Below are 22,400 nucleotides of genomic sequence, written 5' to 3' on the forward strand. Positions count from 1 at the left end.
GGGTAGGAGGGAGATGCAAGAAGGAGGGGATATGGGGATATAGGTATACGTATAGCTGATTCACTTTGTTATACAGCAGAAACTAACACAATAATGTAAAGCAATTATACTCCAATAAAGATGTTTAAAAAAAGTTTTGTTTAAGCCTTTTTTTTAAAAAAAGCAAATTATGAATAGTTTTTAAATATAGGAAAATTGAAACAAAAATAGGCATGGGGGATAGTCACTAGGATAAAACTAAAGTTGTATATATATTATGCTTTTAGTCCTAAGGCCAAAAGATAATTGAAGGCCTATTTAATTAACACAATATCAAAAGAATTAAATAGTATGAATCATATAGTGTTTGTTCAGTATATGGTGTTAGGACAACAACAGGAAGCTTGCTGGAAAAAATTTAAGTTGGATCTATACATTACATCCTGGTATGCCAATATACATTCCAAATGGATCAAAGATTTACAAGTAAAGAAAATGAAACCTAAAACACTACAGTTAAGTCCTGGGAGAACTAGTTTATAACCTCATCAGTGGAGTGGGTATACAAAATATAGAAGCCATAAAAGAATTTGGTTACATAAAAATGGAAACTTTCTGTATAGTAAAAATTACCATAAGCACAGTCAAAAAACAAATGACAGTTCATATCATACTCTTATTCTAACTTTTCTAATATAGAGAGTTCCTACCAGTTGATTTTTTAAAAATAGCTAAATGTAGGGTAAGACTAGATAGTTCACTTAGAAAATACAGATGCCTCTTAATTTGATGAACAAATCTTCAACTTCATTTATTTAAGAGAAATGGACATTAAAATTACCATGTCAGACTGTTTTCTACCTTTTAGTATGGGGGAAAAAAGGAAATTTGTACTCTTTTAACAAGGATGTAGGGAATAAGTACTCCTATTCATTCCTGGGAAGGGTATAAATTAGCACAACTTTTGCTGTGTTTTTCAAACTTTTTTTACTGACCCAGAGCAAGTTCTTTTTATGTTATAACCCAGTTAACTCACACATGTAGAACTGAAACAAGTTTCAGAAAAGAATACTTACCATATTCCATATGATGTTCTGATATTTTCTGTTTTTCTCTTTTCTATCTCTTTCTTTCTTCTTTCTTGTTTTGTCTTCTAATGCTGATTGAAAGCCACTAAATATATTTCTCTAGGTTGCTAGGGGAGAAAACTACAGTTTGGAAAACATTGCTCCATTGAATATATGTTGGCAATGTTTTGTATCCTCCTGGTGCCCCACCTCATATCCTGTTGACCCATGTATGTACTCCAACCATTGTTGCAGCATCCAGCTGCACACAGGTATAATCTGACAGCACTTTCCCTCAGCCATATCACACGTATTTCTCACTTTCTGTCCTGAGGCTTCACTGCTGATCTACCCAGGGTACCTACAGCTCTTCAAACCTGGAAGTGAAAGGGAATTAATATCCCAGGGGACAAACCTTGACCAATGGGAGATTGGTCAGTGATTAACCAGTGATTAAATGTTTCCCTGATCTATCCCTTGGATGAATAATTCAAATTGTATTCTCTGTGGCTCTTCAGAGGGCCCCCAACAAGATTGATCCCCAGTTGCCTACAATAGCAAATGCTATATCATTGTTTCTCAAACTTAAATGTATATACACAACACTTCAGGACTGGGTATTCCCTGGTGGTGGTCCAGCGGTTAGGACTCAGTGCTTCCACTGCAGGGGGCACAGGGTTCAATCCTCGGTTGGGGAACTAAGATCCCGCATGCCGTGTGGTATGGCAAAAAAAAAAAAAAAAAACACTTCAGGATCTTGGTTGAATGTAGGTTCTAATTCAGTAAATCAGAGGCGGAGCCTGAGATTCTACATTTCTAACAAGCTCTAGGTAATGGTTGCTGTGGATAACACTTTGAGTAGCAAGGAGCTGGAAAACATACCCTTCCACTGACTTTCCCTCCTTCCCTGTTTCACTCTTGGGTCATCTTGGGATCACTTGCGTACAAGCCTATTTCTCAGGCTCAGTTATTAGGCAGAACCCAGGATAAGACAAGTAGTATTAACCCAGCAATTTTATTTCTAGGAATTTATCCTATAGATATATTCACATATGTGTGAAATAATGTTATCTACAAGGTCATTCATTACAACACTGTAATAACAAAAACTGGAAAGAAATAAATATCTACAAGTAGAGGACTGGTTGTATGACTTCTGATATATCCATATTATGGGCTATTCCATAGCTATTAAAACAATAATAAGGCTCTTTATATTGTGATAAGAAAAATATTCAAGGTATATGCTAAGTATAAAAGGTAAAGTACAGAGTACTGTGCATATTAATGCCTCCATTTGAGTAAAATAAGGGAAAAATTACTTTTTTGTTTGTATATGCATAAAATAACTCTGGAAGAATACAGAAAATAAATAATATTGATTGGGACAAGGGAAAATAGGTGGCCGGGGACAGGAAGGAGTGGGTGACTTTTCTTAGTAATGCCTTTTATATAGTTTTGAAATTTGAACCATGTGTTAACTATTGAATTTAAAATTTTATGTGTTTTTATATATGGAATCTAAAAGAAAAAAAATTTTAATGGTTCTGAAGAACCTAGGGGCAGGACAGGAATAAAGACGCAGACATAGAGAATGGACTTGAGGACACGGGGAGGGGGAAGGGTAAGCTGGGACAAAGTGAGAGAGTGGCATGGACAAATATACACTACCAAATGTAAAATAGATAGCTAGTGGGAAGCAGCCGTATACCACAGGGAGGTCAGCTCAGTGCTTTGTGTCCACCTAGAGGGGTGGAATAGGGAGGGTAGGAGGGAGACGCAAGAAGGAGAAGATATGGGAATATATGTATACGTATAGCTGATTCACTTTGTTATACAGCAGAAACTAACACACCATTGTAAAGCAATTATACTCCAGTAAAGATGTTAAAAAAATAAAATAAAATTTTATATGTTTGGTCTAGAAGTATATTACATTTTCTTCCTTCTTTGAACCTTAAGCTACTCTTAACATTTAATGTTATCATATATTCAGATCAGTATGGAATAAGATCACATACCATCTGTTATCATTTATGTCCATGTTTTAGTTTTCCAATAGATTTCAAGCTAAATTATGACAACTATACATCTGTATTTTTAAAAAGATATTGCTTGTAAGCTGGCCATTTGCTGTTTGAGGAGAGACAGGTTGATTGGCAATTCTACTGAGTTATTGCTTTTATGATTTTCTTCCTGAGCTTAAATAAAGTTAATAATCCCCAAAAAAGAAAAAGATATTGCTGTCAGAGCACATAACATTATGTATATAGTAAGCACTTTGTAGATACCTGCCAAGTTTATTTGAATACTCTACATTTGTCTCTAATATCAGAACAATGCCTATAGTAGAGCAAATTGGGCTTATTGCCTAAAACTCTTAATAACTGCACAGTTACTCAGGAAGTTACCAGAGGAGGAAAGGATAATGGTAAATTATAGTAAAAATGTAAAAAAAACTTTTTAAAGACTCAAATTATAGCAAAGTATGATTTTTGTACTCAAATAAAGCAAGGGAAGTATAGAATACATTTCAGAAGAATTCTTGGTAAATGGGTAAAATTTTTAAAGTTTTGATGTTCAAGGATTAAACTTAATTTAGCTTACGAATTCACTTACAAACTCTCAGTCTCTGTTGATGCTCAGAGATCAACAGATGTTTGTGTCTACTGTGACTCAGTTCTGTACTAGGACCTGTGGTTACAACGGTGAGCCAAAACAGACATGGTTTCACGTGCAGTAAACATACAGCCTAGTGAGAGAGATGGGTATTAATCAAGTAGTTATTTCATGATTGAATAATTACAAATGAAGTAAGTGCTCTAAAGAGAAGGGACAGGTTCTCTGATGGCATGTGTAAAAGGAATCTGAAGTAGGTATAGAGATCAGGGAAGACTCTGCTTGAGGATTTCAAGCACTGTCATTTCCAGATTTACTAGTTATTTATTGCTGTGTAACAAACCACCCCAAAACTAAGTTGCTTTAAACTAAAATTTATTCTCTGTGGATTGACTGGGTGATTTTTCTGCTTATCTTGCCTGAGCTCAGTCCTGCAGCTGCTTTCAGCTGGTGGCTAAGTTGGAGGCTGGGCCTCCCACTCCCTGTGGTCTTTCTTACCAGGCTTCTTCATGGCTTCATGGTCCCAGAACCAAGAGGGTAAAGATAGAGGCTGCAAGGCTACTTGAGGCCTACGCTCTGAAACTTGCACAATACCACTGCTTGTGCAAGCAAGTGAACAGGCCAGTTTAGATTCAAGGGATGAGGAAATAGAGTCCACCTCTTGATGAATTGAGCTACACAGAATTTGTGGCCATTTTTTTCAATCTACTGCAATCGATCAGATAACTATTTATTCAATAAATCATTATTTCCTAAGGATCGTTTTAAGAATTAGAAATCAAACATGAATAAAATATAGTAATTTTAAGTTGCCATTTTTTCCTTTTCCTTAGAGCACATGGTATTTGTGAATTGTCATTTCATTTTTTATAGAGATCAGTATTCATGAACATTTTTTCCTATGGTATAAAAATGAATTGTTATTAAATAAATAATATAATATATAAAGAAGAGTCTTACCTAATTAGAAAGGAAGAAAAAGTCACTGGGGTTTATAAGTAATTTTTAGCCTTTCTAAATTTGTAATAACATGTATTTTATAGTCAGAAAAGAATTAAGGCTACGTCAGTGTAGCCATGCAGTTATGAATGATATCTATAAGCACAAAAATTAATTCAGTAGTGAAAAATCTCAGGGAAGTCAAGCTTTTCTTTGTAGTTATAACTTTGCTCTCATGTTTGTTTTAGCTGTCTTTTAAAGGTGATTTGCTTCCAGCTCAAAGTTTGCTCTTTTGGATAATTTTGAATGAAGTAATAAATATGGAAAGCTAATGACAAAGATATTAGCTACCTGGAATTTTGGGTTTTGCAGGCAGTGTCACAAGAAAACAAAAGTTTAATTTGCTTGGAAAGTTATTTTTATGAGCAGTAATCTAACTTTTTTCCCCAATATTTTCAAAATTATAAGAATGATAAGAATGCTGCTTTTCTTCTGATGGAAAGTGACAGGCTAATCATCAGTTTACCCAGAGTGAAGTGGACAGAAGCAGCACTGACGATGGCATCTCAGCTCCAAGAAGAATGTATTGCATTTATTATAGAAAACTTCTCCAAGATCATTCAAAGCGAAAATTTTGCTCTCCTCTTACAGGTACTGCATCTAAAATTATATCCTATATTTAGTCCCATCTTTGTGTTCTGATTATAATTATGTAAGTTTTCAAATTCAGGTTGCCTTTGATTAAATTAGTATGACTTAAATAAATTCCATAGCAGATGGCATGTTCGCATAGCATTTAGGGCAGTGATGGACAGGATTTTTGGCTCATAAAATAATGAAGGGAGGAGGGGACAGGTTGAGTGCCCTGGCAAGGCACAGTGTAACTCTGGCAACTCCAGCCCTCAATCGGCATAAGCCATATTTTAGAAATTGAAGTCATAAAGACATTGTTTTGGTCAGTAATACAATTATGGTTCATGCAGAATTCTCTGTCTTACTGGGACCCACTTTCTCTAAATTTAGTTACTTAATAAAGAACTTCTATAACTTATTTCTAGGCTCTGTTTTAGGACTATTTTGGCTCTTAAGAACTGTGTGTATGTGCCCATATTTTTAACAGAGGAAAGGGATTAGAATAATATTTATTATTAGAATGATAATAATTATTATTAACAGAGGAAATAAGACTTCTGATTGACTTCATATAGCCAATTATGATGAATGGTCTGCTGTTACGCCAGACTTTCACATTTCTTACACATTTACATATATTCCTATTAAATATCAATTTCTGTGTTTTATAGTCACAAGCAATGAGTAGCACATCTGATCTGCTGGACAAAATTTTAAAAGCAATTGAAGAAAACATTACCACTGAGAATAGTTGCTCTCTTCTTACGGCTCTGGACACGTTACTGAACTCTGACAGTACAAAGGAAATGGTATTTGATGTAATAAAATTCATTAAAATGATAGAATATTTAAACTGTTTTAAGATTTTTAAATATATACACGAATGATAGAATATTTAAACTGTTTTAAGATTTAAAGATATTTAAAGATATATTTAAAGATAACTGTTTTAAGATATACACGTTTTAAATGTTGCATGGTTCATTGAAACTAAGTGTTTGATACCTGGGGGTTGGTTACAGTCTCTACTTCTGTGTATATTGGGAATTTTTCATAATACAAAATTTTAAAAATTTGATTTACCTCCAAATAGACTTATTATAAAATTTTAGAATTTGGAAGTTTGGCTGGCTAATTCTAAACATAGTTTGGTACTTAGCAATATTAATTGGTACAGCATAAGTTTAGTATTTCTCCCCAGTCACTACATTAAATTTCCTAAATATAAAACTTAAAGAATTTTAAAGAATGTTTTACAGTTTTAATCATCAGTGTCTTTTACTTTTATAATATATTCTTAATTTTTGTCTTAAGAAAAAAATCATTTAAAATTGGATTGACTGAGAAAAAGCAAAATTAAAATCTTATTTTTAAATACAATTAATCAATGGTAATTAATCAGCTAATTGCAAATTGTTGACATTTTTTATTTGTTCAACAAGAATGACAAAAAATTTCATCATATTAATTATTACTGCATAGAGTATTTGACCTTCTAATGTCATAGCTGATTTGAAAAGACTGTGGAAGGTATTTACATAAAGGCCATTGGTGGTTTAAAACAGTGTTTGGTTAAAAGGATAATGCTGAAAGGATAAGGTTCATGTTCACTATAAAATTCTGTTGTTAAAGAGCAAGGCTTCATAAATAACTTGTACCCCGGCGATCTTAAAAATCTTAAGTGATGACATCATTGATCTAGCTTAGGAGTAAGTAGATTCGGAAGGGAATAATGTCTGGTTGCTATGACAATGTGGCTCTGACCAGCTGCTGATTTGTTGCTTGAACACAGGGTTTTACGTGCAAGATCCAGGCTCTGCGTGATAAGCTGTGGATCTTCCTGGTTCAGTCTTTCTATGCTGTTCGTCACACAGAAAGCTGGAAGCTGATGAGCGCAGATGATCAACAGAAAATCCAAGCAGGTATATTAGCCTTGAGATTTTTTTATTTTTATATTTGTGACAAGAGATATTTTAAAGGGATTCTAATAAGTGATAGGATTAACGTTTGTTTGCTTCTGTTCAATAATAGCTTGCTAATTGAAACTGGTGCTGGTATGTTCAGGCAGTTTTAATCATGCTTTTTTTCTGTCCTTAGAAAATGAAACTCATTTCCTTATATATACATATATAATTCTACTTTATCTTAGCAACTTTATATTCTAGCCAAATTTGCTTAAAAGCATTCTTTTAGAGAGATTTAGAAGTATAGGAAAATGTAACCCATATAGAACAGATTACCAAACATACTTTCTCTCCCTTTTAAAATATATTTTTCCATAAAGCTTTCCCATCGTTTGCATAAGATACCCTTTCTTGTGGTTTTGCCTAGATTAGGTGGCTTTATTCCATGATCAATTGGTTCAGTGATAACGATGTGTGCTATTGCGGAGTGTCCCTCAGGAGCCGCACAGTGCTCTTTGACATTTAATAGGTACCATTTGAAGTATTAGCATTAAACAAAAGATTTATACTGCTCAGAATGTGTGTTTGTTTCAAAAATGTGAAAATAAAAAATTGAGGGTGTGGAACTAAAAATGGCTTCATGACTATTTTTGGGTTAAAGCAGGTACCTTAGGAAAAATATGGACAGATTCAGTAAGTATACTTTTAAAAACATTTTAAATTAAGAGACTGTATTTTATGAAGCAAATATTTCTGTCCTATAAAACATGGAGACCATATGTGATATAATATATTCTTGATAGTACATGGATATGTTAAATTCTTTAATGATTTAATCAAAATATGATTTGCTCTGTCTTGCATTAAGAGCATAACACGATGGTGTAGCCAGATGTGATCTCAAGAGCACTTTTCAAAGAAATTCCAACAAAATAATAAAACAACAAAATCCATGAAACAACAAAAGTCATGAGAAGGTCTTTAGAAATTGGATTTTTTTTCCTTGTGACTATTTCTGTACTGATTTTTAGATGACAGTTCATCTGTACTATACAGTGTAAAAAACTAAGATCAGCATTCCATGAGTAGGTGTCATTCAGCTCTCTTCTGATTGGGAGTAAACTTTGCTTTTCTTCATTTTTCGAGGATTTCATAGTTAAGTTGGGTCCCGAGCAATGTTCTTTATCTTAATTCTTCAAAGTGCTAATTTAAAATACATATAAATACATACATATATATACACATATCTAAAACAAAATATTATTGGTAATCCAACTAATTGTCAAAAAGAACTTTTCAATCTATTACATTCTATCAGTGTAAAAATAATTTTTAAAATCTTAAATATGTTGAATTATAATGAGTCCTGACATGCATAATTATTGCATTGGGAAATCCCAGATAAAGGAGTAATTCTAGGTTGTCTTTGTTATAACATTTCTTACGTTCTAGTTTGAGTTACTGATCTTTGGGAGAAATCTTGTATTAATTTCCACCTGTATGTTTTTGTGCAGTCATTTGCTAACCACAAACCAATCCTTGTAATGCTATTTCTAGGATCCTGCTTTGTCTTATAACATAGTTCCTATAGAATAGAAATAGTAGAAGGTGCATGGTAGGGTTACAGATAATTTGATGTATTTTTCATCAGCTGTTTTAATAAAAATAAAATAAATTTTGGAAAATATATGTATATATTTCTTCAAAATATATTTTAAAGCTACATAACCTTCAAAGGGAACAAATACATTAGCTAAACTATATTTATGGCTCTCATACCATTATTCCTATATATTTCCCTGACGTTATTTAAATTCTTATTTGAAGAACATAAACTGAGTTCCCCAATAATTCCCATATAAACCTAATCTATAAAATGAATTTTTTATGTAATTCTAAAAAGAATGATATAGGTTTAAGGATTGTCTCTTGTTTTATTTTCATCAAAACCTTATCTTTTTTCTCTTTACTCCTTCCTCAGGGCATACCTGCAAAATCAGAAAATTTTTAACAGAGTATTTTAATATTTTTTAGGATAGAAATTTTCTCACATTGAATAGTTTATAAAATATTACATCTCAAAATATCTCAATATTACATTTCAAAAAATCTGTAATTTTTTGAAACTTGGAAAACTAGCTAAAAAGAAGTTATCTCTAAAATTTCAAGCTTGAGAAAATTCTAGGTTTTTGAAAATGTATAAATCTTCTCTGTGAGACTGTACATTTCTCATTTATTAATTTTAATAGCATAAAATCCATAGGGACAAGAAAATAAGATTCAAAATGAAGTTCTTTAAGAAAAATGCTAAAATAGGGAATTATTTATGTGTACTAGATTGGTTTCAACTTTTTAAAAGTTATTTCCATCAAAATGTAACCTTTTTCTGCTAATATACTATTTTCCCTCTACTTCTATAGTAATAATAGTGCTTCCTGTAAAATTAAATTGCTTTTTTTTTCCTACAGCTGCATTTGACAAAGGTGATGACCGAAGACTTGGCAAAAAGCCTATATTCAGCAGCTCTCAGGTAAACTTTTACAATTTTACAGGCCCAGATGAAACAAGATACCATGTAATTTAAATTTTATCATTTTATATTTCAGAATAATTTTTAAAAATCTATTCTTTCATTAACTAAAGCTGTTTCTGGATGGAAATAATTTTGAGTCTCATTTTTAATCACGTGAACATTTTGTAAATTTTTAAATGATATGCACTTTTTATATCCAGCTGGTATGGGAAGTGAGATATTGTCTACCATTTTTATTTCCTTGAAAACCTTTTTGGCAACTAGCATGTTGGAACTATTCCAGATCAGAAATTGTCTAGAATTCTAGATCTAGTTCCATGTCTGTTTTTCTAATTAACCTACTTTTTACAAAAGAAGATTTTAGTTGTCCCAGTTTTCTCTATACTAAGATTTTAATCCACATAATATATTTTTGGTGTGAAAAAGGCAGTTAATACCAAGAGTACAGTTGTGTTCACTTTAAAAGTTACTTGGTGTACTTATATGAGTTAACTAAAAATAGTCAAACTCTTAAAAACTAAGTAGAGTGGTGGCTGCCAGGGGCTGGGGAGATAAGGAAAAGGGGAATAATTGTTCAATGGGGATAGAGTTTCAGTTTTGCAAGATGAGGCGTTCTAGATACCTGTTGCACAACAAGGCGCATATAGTCAACCTGACTGTACTGCCCACTTAAAAATGGTTAAGATGGTAAATTTTATGTTATTTGTTTTTTAGCGCGCATACACACACACACAACACACGTTAGTTGGTATATTCATTATAACATGAAATACATTTTTCTTCCCCTAAAATGTTATTAATGATGGTTAGAGTTCCAATCTAGCTAACTTACAAATGGTCACTTAATAATATATTTGAAGCATAAAATTACACTAACCTAGACACTCATTACAATGATATGGAGACATACACTGAGAGTTCCAGTTTGGAATGCAAAGAATATATTGCCCTTGCCAGAGTGGAATTGGGAATCTTCCTTATCAGCCAGTAGATAGGCACTCGCACAACTTCAAGCCACAACCAAGAGCTCTGATGGCTTGAGGCAGAGGTCAAGCTCTAAATGTCTTGGGTGAGAAACTGTGAGACGCTGGAGCTTTTTGCTACTAAACCTCCTAGGACTATTTCTCTAAGTGTGTTCCGTAATATACTAGCTCCATCATATGTTCTACCTAAGAACATCTAGCATCAACTAAGGTTGAGAATTGCTACACACCATAGCTCCTCTTAGACACTAACGATGCACACCAGCACCTAAAAGCTCTGAGAAACACTACAGTAAAGAACACTTTTGAATTTTGTTTTCCCCAAGATTTCCTCAAATTTTATAACCATGGAACACCACTAGACTCCCTCTTGACCCCTTTTAAGCATGTTGTACAGTTCCACAGAACATATGTTAGGAAATGGCACCTTAGAACATTTTTTCTATGTACTATGTTCCCTTTCACTCTATGTGTTTTTGTGTGTGTATGTGTGTGTGTGTTTTAAGGCCAACAGGATTTAGCCTACCTGCCTTTCTTTCCCCTGTTCTATCTACTAACTGCTATCAACCAGGCTTTTCCTCCTCGCTTGCCTTACAGCAAAACAGAACAAAATCTCATTTCCCTTCCTCAGTTCCTGACTTTCAGGTTGTCCAAGGGTTTATACTGTTAACCACAATGGGAAGGAAACAGGCTAATATGTTTTCCTCAGAAAGGCAGCAGCATTGTACTGAAATTGGTGCTGGACATAAAATCATAAGAGTTCAGATCTTGACTTTATTATCTTTGGCATCTGTGAGTATTAGTTTGCTTATCTGTAGAATGGAGTAATAAAACCTAGCCGGGATTATTGTGAAAATTAAGTGAGATAATTTATGTGCAATTGTCTAGTATGTAGTAAGTCCTCAATAAGTGTGGTATGAATAAGTGTGTCTTCCAAAATGAGATGAGATCTTTTGGAGGTGGGAGAAAGTTGATGAGATAATATAGAAACGTTTAAGAACAGTGCTGGTACCAAAATGCTTAAGATTAAAATTATACAATGTCTGCGATTTGCTTCAAAATAAAATGGTGGTAGTTATATATGAAACAGAATTGGCCAAGAGGTGATAGTTGTTAAAACTGGGTAGTAGGTATGTGGGGATTCATGATACTGTTCTGTCTTCTTTGATTATGTTTAAATTTTTCTATAATAAAAAGTAAAACAAAATAATACCAACAAAAAGGAATAGTACTAGACCTGAAAGTGTGTATAAGAGGAACGCTTTATTTTTTTATTTTATTTTTTATTTTTGTCTGCATTGGATCTTTGTTGCTGCGCACAGGCTTTCTCTAGTTGCGGTGAGCAGGTGCTACTGTTTGTTGTGGTGTGCGGGCTTCTCATTGCGTTGGCTTCTCTTGTTTCAGAGCATGGGCTCTAGGTGCACACGCTTCAGTAGTTGCAACACGTGGGCTCAGTAGCTGTGGCTAGTGGGCTCTAGGGCTCACGGGCTTCAGTAGTTGTGGCTTATGGGCTCTAGAGCACAGGCTCAGTAGCTGTGGTGCACGGGCTTAGTTGCTCCATGCCATGTGGGATCTTACCGGACCAGGGATCAAACCCGTGTCCCCTACATTAGCAGGCAGATTCTTAACCACTGTGCCACCAGGGAAGTCCCAAGAGGAGGGCTTTAGAGTGTTACTCTTTTTTCTTTATCTTTGTCAATAGCATGTGGTGACCGTTCCCAACTGGTCAGTTGTATATAAGAAACATACATAAACTTTTTAGTTGTAAGTCATAGATTGCCTAAAAATGCATATACGTTGAATCCTCACCATGGTATACTATGTTAATGTGAAATTTCTAGAGGGGTAGAGCAACCCATATACTACATAGATCTCACCCGTAGCATGATGCTTTAAAGTAGATAGATTCAAGGATAGAGTGAATTAAGAAGGACTAGTTTTAAGGGTGGAAAGAGGTCTAACATCAGAGTCTTCCTGGTTTTAGGTATTAAAAATCGAGAAATTTTTTTTTTTTTGCAGTATGTGGGCCTTTCACTGTTGTGGCCTCTCCCGTTGCGGAGCACAGGCTCCGGACATGCAGGCTCAGCAGCCATGGCTCACGGGCCCAGCTGCTCTGTGGCATGTGGGATCTTCCCGGACCAGGGCACAAACCCGTGTCCCCTGCATCGGCAGGCAGACTCTCAACCACTGCGCCACCAGGGAAGCCCAAGAAATGTTATTTTTTGAGCTAAGATTTGATCTAGCCTATTTGGACCTAGCCTATTTGAACTTTATAAGTATTACAGAGAATCCTAGTACACAGCACTGAATGGGATCAGTCTCCACCCCTAGACATGAATAATCTGAGGCCCAGAGATATTAGTAATGATTTCTTAAATATCCTATATTCTATTGTTCAGTTAAAAGCAAAGCTAGAACAAGAATCTAATGATTCCTTTATTATTATACCTTGCTTTTTACTAAACTTAACTAGGTTATTTATTATTTATTATTTATGTATATACATATGTATGTGTGAATATAGACACACATATTTATGTTATTTTTATCTTAGACAAATTTTAAATGTAATTAGAAGCTTTCATATTTACAAATAACTAGACCTTGAACTGTATATCAATATGTGCTCAGGTTTGATAGCCATCATCACATGTTCTTGAGTACCCCGTATGTGATGGGCATGGTGCTAAGGGATACAAAGATGAAGACAACACAGGCTCTGCCTCATACCTCTACAGTCTCATACAGCTTCCGAAAGGGAGGGAGTATTTACATAACAAATGGCAATATATTCTTAAAATTTTATTCTTTAAAATTTAATTCCTACCAGTTTTTAAAATTTTGTTATTCCCTTCCATACAACGTTGTTCTAAGAAAAATGATAAAGTAGGTGCATTGTCTTTAGTACCCTTCTACTTTCCCCTTTTTATCTATTTCACCTGTTTTTAGGACCCCTTTTCCTTTCTCCAGATAACCAATAGTGTATTACTATGTTGTGGGTTTTTTTTTTTTTTTCTCAAAAACCAAACTTTTCAGGGACTTCCCTGATGGTCCAGTGGTTAAGACTCCGTGTAGGGGGCATGTATGTAGGGGGCATGGGGTCAATCCCTGGTCAGGGAATAAGATCTCACGTGCCACACTGCACAGCCAAAAAAAGAAAAAAAGAAAACTTTTCAGGTGTAGTGTTCTTTCCCAGGGGCTCGCCCCCACCCCCAGCCCTTGCCTCCAGAGGATTAAATATTTAGTGATAAAATTTCTGGAATTTGGGATAGGATTGAAGAGAGAATTTTTGGTGAAAATCATTAACATACAGATTATTACCTTCTTAAAGCAGTAAATCCTGAGCTCAAGTCCTAGTTCAATCCCTTATCAGCATGTGGCCTTGGGTAAATTACATACCTGCTTTAATCCCCAGTTTCTTGTTGAAGAAATGGAGATAACAACAGGAGCTATCTCATAGAATTGTTGTGAGGATTAAGTGAGATGATACATGAAAAGCATTTTAGCACAGAACCTGGGAGTGGGCCCTCGAAAAATGTAGGATATTGCTATCATTCACCCAAGGCATCCTGGCACCATTAAGTATTCATCTCTACCATAACTTCATAAAGTTAAATAGTATGCCTTTTAAAGTAGAATTTCCTGTTAATTTTGTATGTTTTATTTCAGACTTGATTAAGGTAATGTGATCAAAGACACATTCAAATGATCCCAGATCATTCAACTTTTAAGTGGCCCTAAATCATAATCTGAATTTTGCTGCTTTTTCCTCTTTGAAAAACTAGCTATTGAAACATAAAGTATTATGTGTCCAAGACTTCAATCAAGTTACAGAGTATTTTTTTCTTCTTTGTAGCAAAGGAGACAAGTTTCTGACCCTGGTGCTATAAAAAACAAATCTTGGAGAGAAAGTAACAAGAAAGAGTATTGGAGTTATCCCTCTACTAATCAAAAGATGAAATCTGATGGATTAGGAGCGTCTGGACATTCATCAAGTACTAATAGAAATTCTATAAATAAAACTTTGAAGCATGATGATTTAAAGGAAAAGGATGGTACAAAAACCGCATCCAAGAGTACAAAAGAATTAAAAACTGTGGGAAAAAATGTTTCTGGAAAGCCCAAACCTATAATAAAGCCCAAAACAGAAAACGGTGATAATGCAAAGTCAGGAAACATGTCACCTAGACAAGTTGTGGAAAGATCAGCAACAGCAGCAGCAAATGGACAGAAAAATTCAGTAAATGGAAAAAGAGTGAGAAATCAGGAAGGTCAAATTACAGGTGCCAGACCCAAGGTACTCACTGAGAATTTAAACGTGCATGCCAAAGCAAAGCCTTCGAAGAAAGTGACAGGCAAAGATTCTCCATGCCTCGGGATTTCAGGGCCCTCCAGCAGATCTACAAATTCAAGTATGGAATTACTGACTTCCACTGACTGTCTGGATGAACCAAAAGAAAATGGGTCAATAAAAGAGAAGCCTTCTAGTCATAAACTTTCCCTTTGTGACTCTCCAGGACAGACTGTGAAAAACAGTGTAGAAAGTATCAAAGCTTCCACTGTAGGTGGGTTTTAACACTCTAATTTTTAATAGCTCTTGAGGAGCTTTTTAGGAACAGTTAAAGTTCCTAGAAAAAAATGAACCTATGTTTGGACTTTTATTTAGTTTCAAATGCAAAAAGATTTTAGTAACATATATTCATGCAAACTGAGAGAAAACAGTTTTTCTCACCGTAACATTTAATTTTGTATATAGTGTATGACCAATGAATTTATACATACTTATTACATATTTATTCCTCAATCTCATGGCTCACTCTTCTTAATTTATAGCAGTAAAATCTCGACCTGTTTCAAAAGTTACCAATGGAACTTCCAATAAAAAAAGCATTCATAAACAAGAAACTAATATAAATAACAGGTAAGCATTCATTGTTTTACCTAGACATTAGCTTTCTCTGGAAGTTAATTATATAATAACTTCTAGCTAAATATTGTTAAAATATCTTTCCTTTGTTAGAAAATTTAGTGTATTTACATAATGATATTTTAAAACTTTTCTTATTTATTATGCAAAATGATGATTGATACAAAATGATAGAAGAATAATTTATACTTGTGGCACCTTATTATACATTGCTTTACCATAGTTGATATACAGTTTTATAAACTTAAACACTTAAGAACCTATGGTTTTTTCTATTTTCAGAAAAGAGATATATTTTTTATTTCTTTGAGAAAAAGTATTTTTCATTTTTTTTGTTTTTTTTTTAATTGAAGTATAGTTGATTTACAGTGTTGTGAAAAAATATATTTCATGTATGGGTCTTTTAAAAAATTAGGTTTTGGAATCTCAGTTTAATACTGAATGCAAATAATTTTCCTTAGTGTGCTAAAGAAGGTCACCAGCAAAGGATACAGTGATCCAGTACCACAGGCAATTTTAAAGAAAAGAGGAAATGGCAGTGGATGCGCTACAGCTCAGCACAGAACAAAGAATGCCACAGTTAATCTTGCTAAAACTCAAGGTAAAGTTGAAATCCCAGGTATTACTTCCTTGTTTAAATTGAATAAGCAGAACCCTGATTCTGGAACTTTAGCCGCAAATAAGTAAAGTATAACGTGGTTTCACTCATTTTACATTCATTTCATATTTTAGAGATGAGATTTTATTCTTCCACTTTTCAGACAAGTATTTTGGTATTTTGGGTGTGAGTTTAATTTTTATTTTCTTTTGTGAAAAAAATAATTAAGGGAGTCACTAGGTTATCTGCATTTCTGGTCCTTCTGTATATTATACCTGTGCTTCTTCAAAGTTTCATTGATAATTATAAGAATTCCATCTGCAAAACCAACACTAAAGAGCTCTTTAAAAAGTAATGGTACAATCTAGAAAGCTGTAATACGTAGGGAGGAAGAATTTTCCCTCTGGACTCTGTGCGATGCCTGTTGTTTTTCCATATTCTAAGAAAGAGAAGAATACTGATCAGATTGCATAATTTGCTAATATAATAACTGATTTTAAAAATTAATTTGCTTTATGCATTAAGCATTCACATATGTAAGAGCAGTTTGTAAAATACTAAAACCAATTTTGAGGTAGGTAATGAATTAATACTGAAAGTAAATTTAAAAGTAAGCCAGAGAAAAGTTATTCATGTTCTAGTGACAGCTAAAAATTAAACATTTTAAAAGATTTGATAATTCTGTTTGACAGATTTAAATGCTCAAAATATCATCTCTAGGACTTTAACCATTATAAACAAATGAATTCCCAAAATTAATCCTCTTTCTTTCCAGTTACCAGCTTTAGTTTCAACTGCAGATCTAAGTTGTTAACCCTAATGAGCTACAATAATAGTGATCTGGTTATGAGAAATAAATTAGCTTTGTTACTGTTTGAGGAAAAAAATTGCAACAATTTCAACATTTCTATTTTGTGTTTTAGCTTGATTCTGCTTTTCAGCTATGTGGAACAGTCTGTTTTTCCCCCTAGAACTTCAAAGGGAAGAAAGACCCTTACTGCTCTTTTGGCATAAGAAAATCAGATTTTTCTACCCCCATATATTTATGCAAATCCAATTCTGGCATAAGGATCAATGCTGTTTACTTGAGGAGGAGAGATCCTATTTTAATCATTTTACTTAAGATGCTGGAATACTTCCTCTATATTTGTAATAAATTTGTTTTATCACATCACTAACGCCTAATTTGTAATTGTCCATTTGATCATTATGTTGCCATTTCATTGTTATCTATTTTATTTCTTCTAAAGGGATTTAAAAACAAATATTGAATTTCACTCACAAACTGGAAGGTATATTTTTGAATTTTCTTTACTTAGGATCCCAAGGAGAGTCACCAGATTCAGTAAAATCTTCAGTGTCTTCAAGGCAGTCTGATGAAAATGTGACAAAACTGGACCACGGTGTAACTACAGATAAACAAACACCTAAGAGAAAAATTGTCAAGCAAGGACAAACAACATTGCCTAAGATTAGTGCAAAAATAGTAGCAGTGCCTAAAAACCTAAATCAATCTAAAAAAGGTGAAACTTTGAATAATAAAGATTCAAAACAGAAAACACTTCCTGGACAGGTTATATTGAAGACTCAGCCTTCTTCTCTGAGACCTTTAAAAAGTGAACCATCTGTTGTCCAAAAAAGTGTGCTTCGTGATGTATGTGATAATAATAACAAAGGCAATGTTTCTGAACAGAAGCCTCATGAACCTCTAATTAATCTCATAGCCAAAATCAGTGATACAGAAGCATTTCAGTCACCATGCATACTTGACCCACAAAAGCCATTAAACAATCAAGAAAAAGAAAAGTTGGTGTTAGAATGTCAAAATATTTCAAATCTGGATAAATTAATAAAACATGAACTGGAATCAAAACAGATTTGTTCAGATAAAAGTGAAACAACTTTTTCTGGTCACAAAAAAACAGATCAATGCAACACAACTAAAATACATTGTCATTCTGATGAGAGTGATAATGTAGATCCAAAATTTTATAGCACCACTGCTCTAAAATCCATGATTTCAAATCCGAATGAAAACTCTTTGAACTCTAATCCAGTTTGTGACCTAGACTCAACAAATGTAGAGCAAGTCCATTCAGTGTCAGATAGGGAGAAGCAAGCAGGAAGAAAAGATACAAACAAAAAATTAAACATTAAATGTGTGAAAGATGTTTTACCTTGTGTTCCTGAACAGACAAATGGTACCTTAAATTCTGGTCAAGATGACAGAAAATCTAGAATTCATGTAGAAGAACAGACAATTCCCAATCAGCTTTCTGATGACTCTGCCATGAATGGAGACAAACATGGTACAGTAGACTCAAATACTTCCTCCAAGTGTTTTTTGGAACAAATACCAGGGAAAAATTCTCCTAAAGATATGGAAACAACAGAAACTCCAGAGAGCCATGGAACTCCAGAAGCTCCATTCATGAGTCACTGGAATTTGAGTACCAGTGTTCTGCATCAGAGAGAGAGTCCTGAATCTGACAGTGGCAGTGCTACAACATCCTCTGATGACATAAAGCCTAGATCTGAAGACTACGATGCTGGAGGGTCTCAGGATGATGATGGGTCAAATGACAGGGGTATTTCTAAATGTGGCACTATGCTGTGCCATGATTTTCTTGGAAGAAGTAGCAGTGACACCAGTACTCCTGAAGAATTAAAAATATATGATAGTAACTTAAGAATTGAAGTGAAAATGAAAAAGCAAAGTAGTAATGATCTTTTCCAAGTTAATTCGACAAGTGATGATGAGATTCCTAGGAAAAGGCCAGAAATTTGGTCTCGATCTACAAGAGCCCACTCTAGGGAAAAAGAAAATATTCCACGAGGCAGTATGCAGTTTGCTCAGGAAGTAGATCAGGTTTCTTCCTCAGCAGATGAAACAGAAGATGAAAGGTCTGAAGCTGAAAATGTTGCAGAAAATTTCTCTACATCTAACCGAGCTCTTCAGCAGTTTCAGGGAATAATTAATTTAGCTTTTGAAGATGCAACTGAAAATGAAAGTCACGAGTTTCGTGCAACCAAAAATTTTAAAAGGTCAGTTTTACTTTCGGTAGATGAATGTGAAGAACTAGGATCTGATGAAGGGGAAGTCCATGCTCCCTTTCAGCCTTCTGTAGATTCTCCTTCACCTTCTGATGTTTTTGATGGCCTTTCTCATGAACATCACGGAAGGGTCTGCTACTCCAGATACTCACAAAGAAGTAAAGGCAGTATTTTAGAATGTAGACAAGAGAAAGGCAAGAGTGTCTATAAAAACAAAAGCTCTCCCTTGGGTCTTAGTAGCATTGACTTTTCAAGAAAAGATAAACAGAGTGCTTCAGCCACAGAAAAAAAGAGCACAACAGATGTCCTGTCCAGAGGAGGCAGACAGCTTCCTCCAGAAGATAAAAAAGTAAACAGTGGAAGCAATGTGGTTAATGACTTTCAGGCACACAGCAAACTTTCAGATAGTGATATAAAATCTCAAGAAAGACCATGTCATTTGGAACTTCATCAAAGAGACCCCAATTCTGACATACCAAAGAACAGCTCTACAAAATCTCTGGACTCTTATTGGAGTCAAGTTCTGCCTCCAGAAGGTCAAGTGAAAGAGAGCCATTCTACAGCTACCGAGAAAGCTAATATTGCTTTATCTGCAGGTAATGTCCAGATATAGAAATGCTAAATCCATAAGAAAATGAGTTTATAGAATTTTAAAGTTGTAGGTAGCCCTGAATGTTACATTTAAGTTAGATAGAATAATTACTTAAGCAACAGATTCAAATTTTAAATGAAAACTGAAATTTCTTAATAGAATGAATATAGCTAGTTACTCTTTATTGTTCACTTAAAATCTTAGTGAAAAATAAATATCTAGTAAAAATTTTGGTGGTTTATTAGAGCTAACCTACTAAGAGATTTTACATGAAAGAATAAAGAGAAAAACTTAGTTTGCTATTATTTAGTTACTTATGTCTAATTTAACATAGGAATATTGACTATTAGAAATTTTATTATACATTGGATATGATTTATGAACTATGCTAATATATATCTAAGAGGGCTGTGCAATAAGTATAGTAATATGTAACTAAAAGCACTGAACTATTTTAACTAGATTAATTATTAAAATTTATATACATTTTACAGAGATTAAGACTTTCAGGATCACTATAATTCTATTCTAAAATTTTCAAGTAAAAAGATAAATTTCCTAAAAGAGATTATATTTAGAAGCAATGATAATATGTGAAAAAATCCCAGGCTTATTTCATATGTATAGATGGTTTCCTGTCTAATTGTTTTGTGTGTTTGTCTTCCTTATTATAGTAATTTGAACCATGACCCACATTTAAAATATGCAATAGTGGCTGACTGAGTAGCTACTGTATACCAGAACTAAGAAAAATACTTACCAGTAGTCCCTGTTCAGCAAAATCACAAGAATAGGGAACTCTTTAAAGTTGTACTTTTTTTTGTCCTTGCTTGCATCCTCCTTTGCATGTACAATATATAAGTCTTTAGATAAAATGTATTTATTCTCCCTTTGAAACTGACTTACCTTAAAAGTCACCATCAAATAACGGCCTCTTATTTTCTCTTTAAGTTTCTATTGTAGTGAATTAGATACATGTGCGCGTTCTGTTTATGTTTAAATAATTTTTGTTTTCTGTATCACAAGTTTTCAAATTAAACTGGAGAATTATTGTTAAAATTGATTTTGCTGCTAAACATTACCTTTGAGGGGTTTTTTTCAAACATAGAAAAAGAAATGCCTCAGAAATCTTGTCAATTTTGTATAAATGTTATTTTTCCCATTCTCTGTTTTTTTTTGGACAATAACTGTTATATTGTGTTAATATTGCTCTACAGAACTCTGAGGGGTACCAACATGTGCAGTTTTTACATTGTGTAGTATTATGAATTATTTCAGGAGACATAGATGATTGTGACACAGTGGCACAAATCTACATGTATGACCATCGGCCTTCAAAAACCCTCTCTCCAATATATGAGATGGATGTAACAGAAGCACTTGAGCAGAAAATGGAATCAGAAACACATGTTACAGACATGGATTTTGAAGATGAGCAACACTTTGCAAAACAAGATTGGACGCTATTAAAGCAACTGCTCTCTGAAGAGGATTCAAACTTAAATATTACAAATTCTATTCCTGAAGACTTAAATTTAGCACAGTATCTAATCAATCAGACACTACTTTTAGCACGAGACAGCTCAAAACCTCAGGGTAAAGCACATGTTGACACTTTAAACAGATGGAGTGAACTAACATCTCCATTCGATGATTCCTCAGCAAGCATCACCGTGGCTAGTTTTTCCTCTGAGGATTGTTCACCCCAAGGGGAATGGACAATTCTGGAACTAGAAACTCAGCATTAAGAGTATTAACACTTTGGGGCTTTCCTGGTGGCACAGTGGTTGAGAGTCCGCCTGCCGATGCTGGGGACACGGGTTCGTGCCCCGGTCCGGGAAGATCCCACATGCCGCGGAGCGGCCGGGCCCGTGAGCCATGGCCGCTGAGCCTGCGCGTCCGGAGCCTGTGCTCCACAACGGGAGAGGCCGCAACAGTGAGAGGCCTGCGTACCGCAAAAAAAAAAAAAAAGAGTGTTAACACTTTGGAAAATGTTAAACTATGCCACCCCCTTATTTTTCTGATGCTTATATTATATCCAAATGATAATTGCATTAGCCTATTAGACTATCCTTAATATTGAGGAAGTCTTTCCAATTTACTGAAGTAAACATAGTTTATTAATATGATATCACATGTAGAAAAAAGTGTTTTTCTAAAAATCTTGAGCATGTTTTCTATAATTATTAGAGAAATTAGAAGACTTGTAAGGAAACCCTTGCTTTAGTTTTCCTTTCCTAACTGATCATTCATTTACTTGTTTATCATTCAATAATTTAAAATGTGAATGCACAAGTAGAACAGTCCCTTTACTTTTTGCTCTGCATATGGCAACCATAATTTAACAATAAAAAAACTTATTGTGCTTGTGTCAATTTATGTAGAGTTAATCTGTAACATTCAAACTCAGGTTGGTATGGTTGAGGCTGATATTAATATTAGAAAAAACCTTCGCTTTCCCAACAATTCAGGTCCAGGAAATTGACAAGTAAATGCATCTCAAATTTCACTGACATTTTTGCTAAAACAGGAGAAGTGGAATTTCCTGTAACTCTTTTTGGGATATATCCGC

General features: G+C 34.2%; 1 protein-coding gene across 2 annotated transcripts in view; it reads left to right on the forward strand.

Annotated features, from left to right (window-relative positions):
• Nucleotides 1–22,159, forward strand: part of BTBD8 (BTB domain containing 8) — a 90,345-nt gene extending 68,186 nt beyond the window's left edge. For both annotated transcript variants that reach the window (XM_060090116.1, XM_060090117.1), the window contains 9 exons: nt 5,073–5,255; nt 5,909–6,046; nt 7,030–7,159; nt 9,610–9,671; nt 14,514–15,222; nt 15,491–15,578; nt 16,046–16,185; nt 17,502–19,832; nt 21,107–22,159. In XM_060090116.1, coding sequence (XP_059946099.1) covers nt 5,073–5,255; nt 5,909–6,046; nt 7,030–7,159; nt 9,610–9,671; nt 14,514–15,222; nt 15,491–15,578; nt 16,046–16,185; nt 17,502–19,832; nt 21,107–21,576 — 4,251 coding nt within the window. In that variant the 3' untranslated portion in view covers nt 21,577–22,159. The remainder of the gene's footprint in view (nt 1–5,072; nt 5,256–5,908; nt 6,047–7,029; nt 7,160–9,609; nt 9,672–14,513; nt 15,223–15,490; nt 15,579–16,045; nt 16,186–17,501; nt 19,833–21,106) is intronic.
• The last annotated feature ends 241 nt before the right edge of the window (nt 22,160–22,400 follow it).

The sequence above is a fragment of the Mesoplodon densirostris genome, chromosome 2, assembly GCF_025265405.1.
Source record: "Mesoplodon densirostris isolate mMesDen1 chromosome 2, mMesDen1 primary haplotype, whole genome shotgun sequence".
NCBI lineage: Eukaryota > Metazoa > Chordata > Mammalia > Artiodactyla > Ziphiidae > Mesoplodon > Mesoplodon densirostris.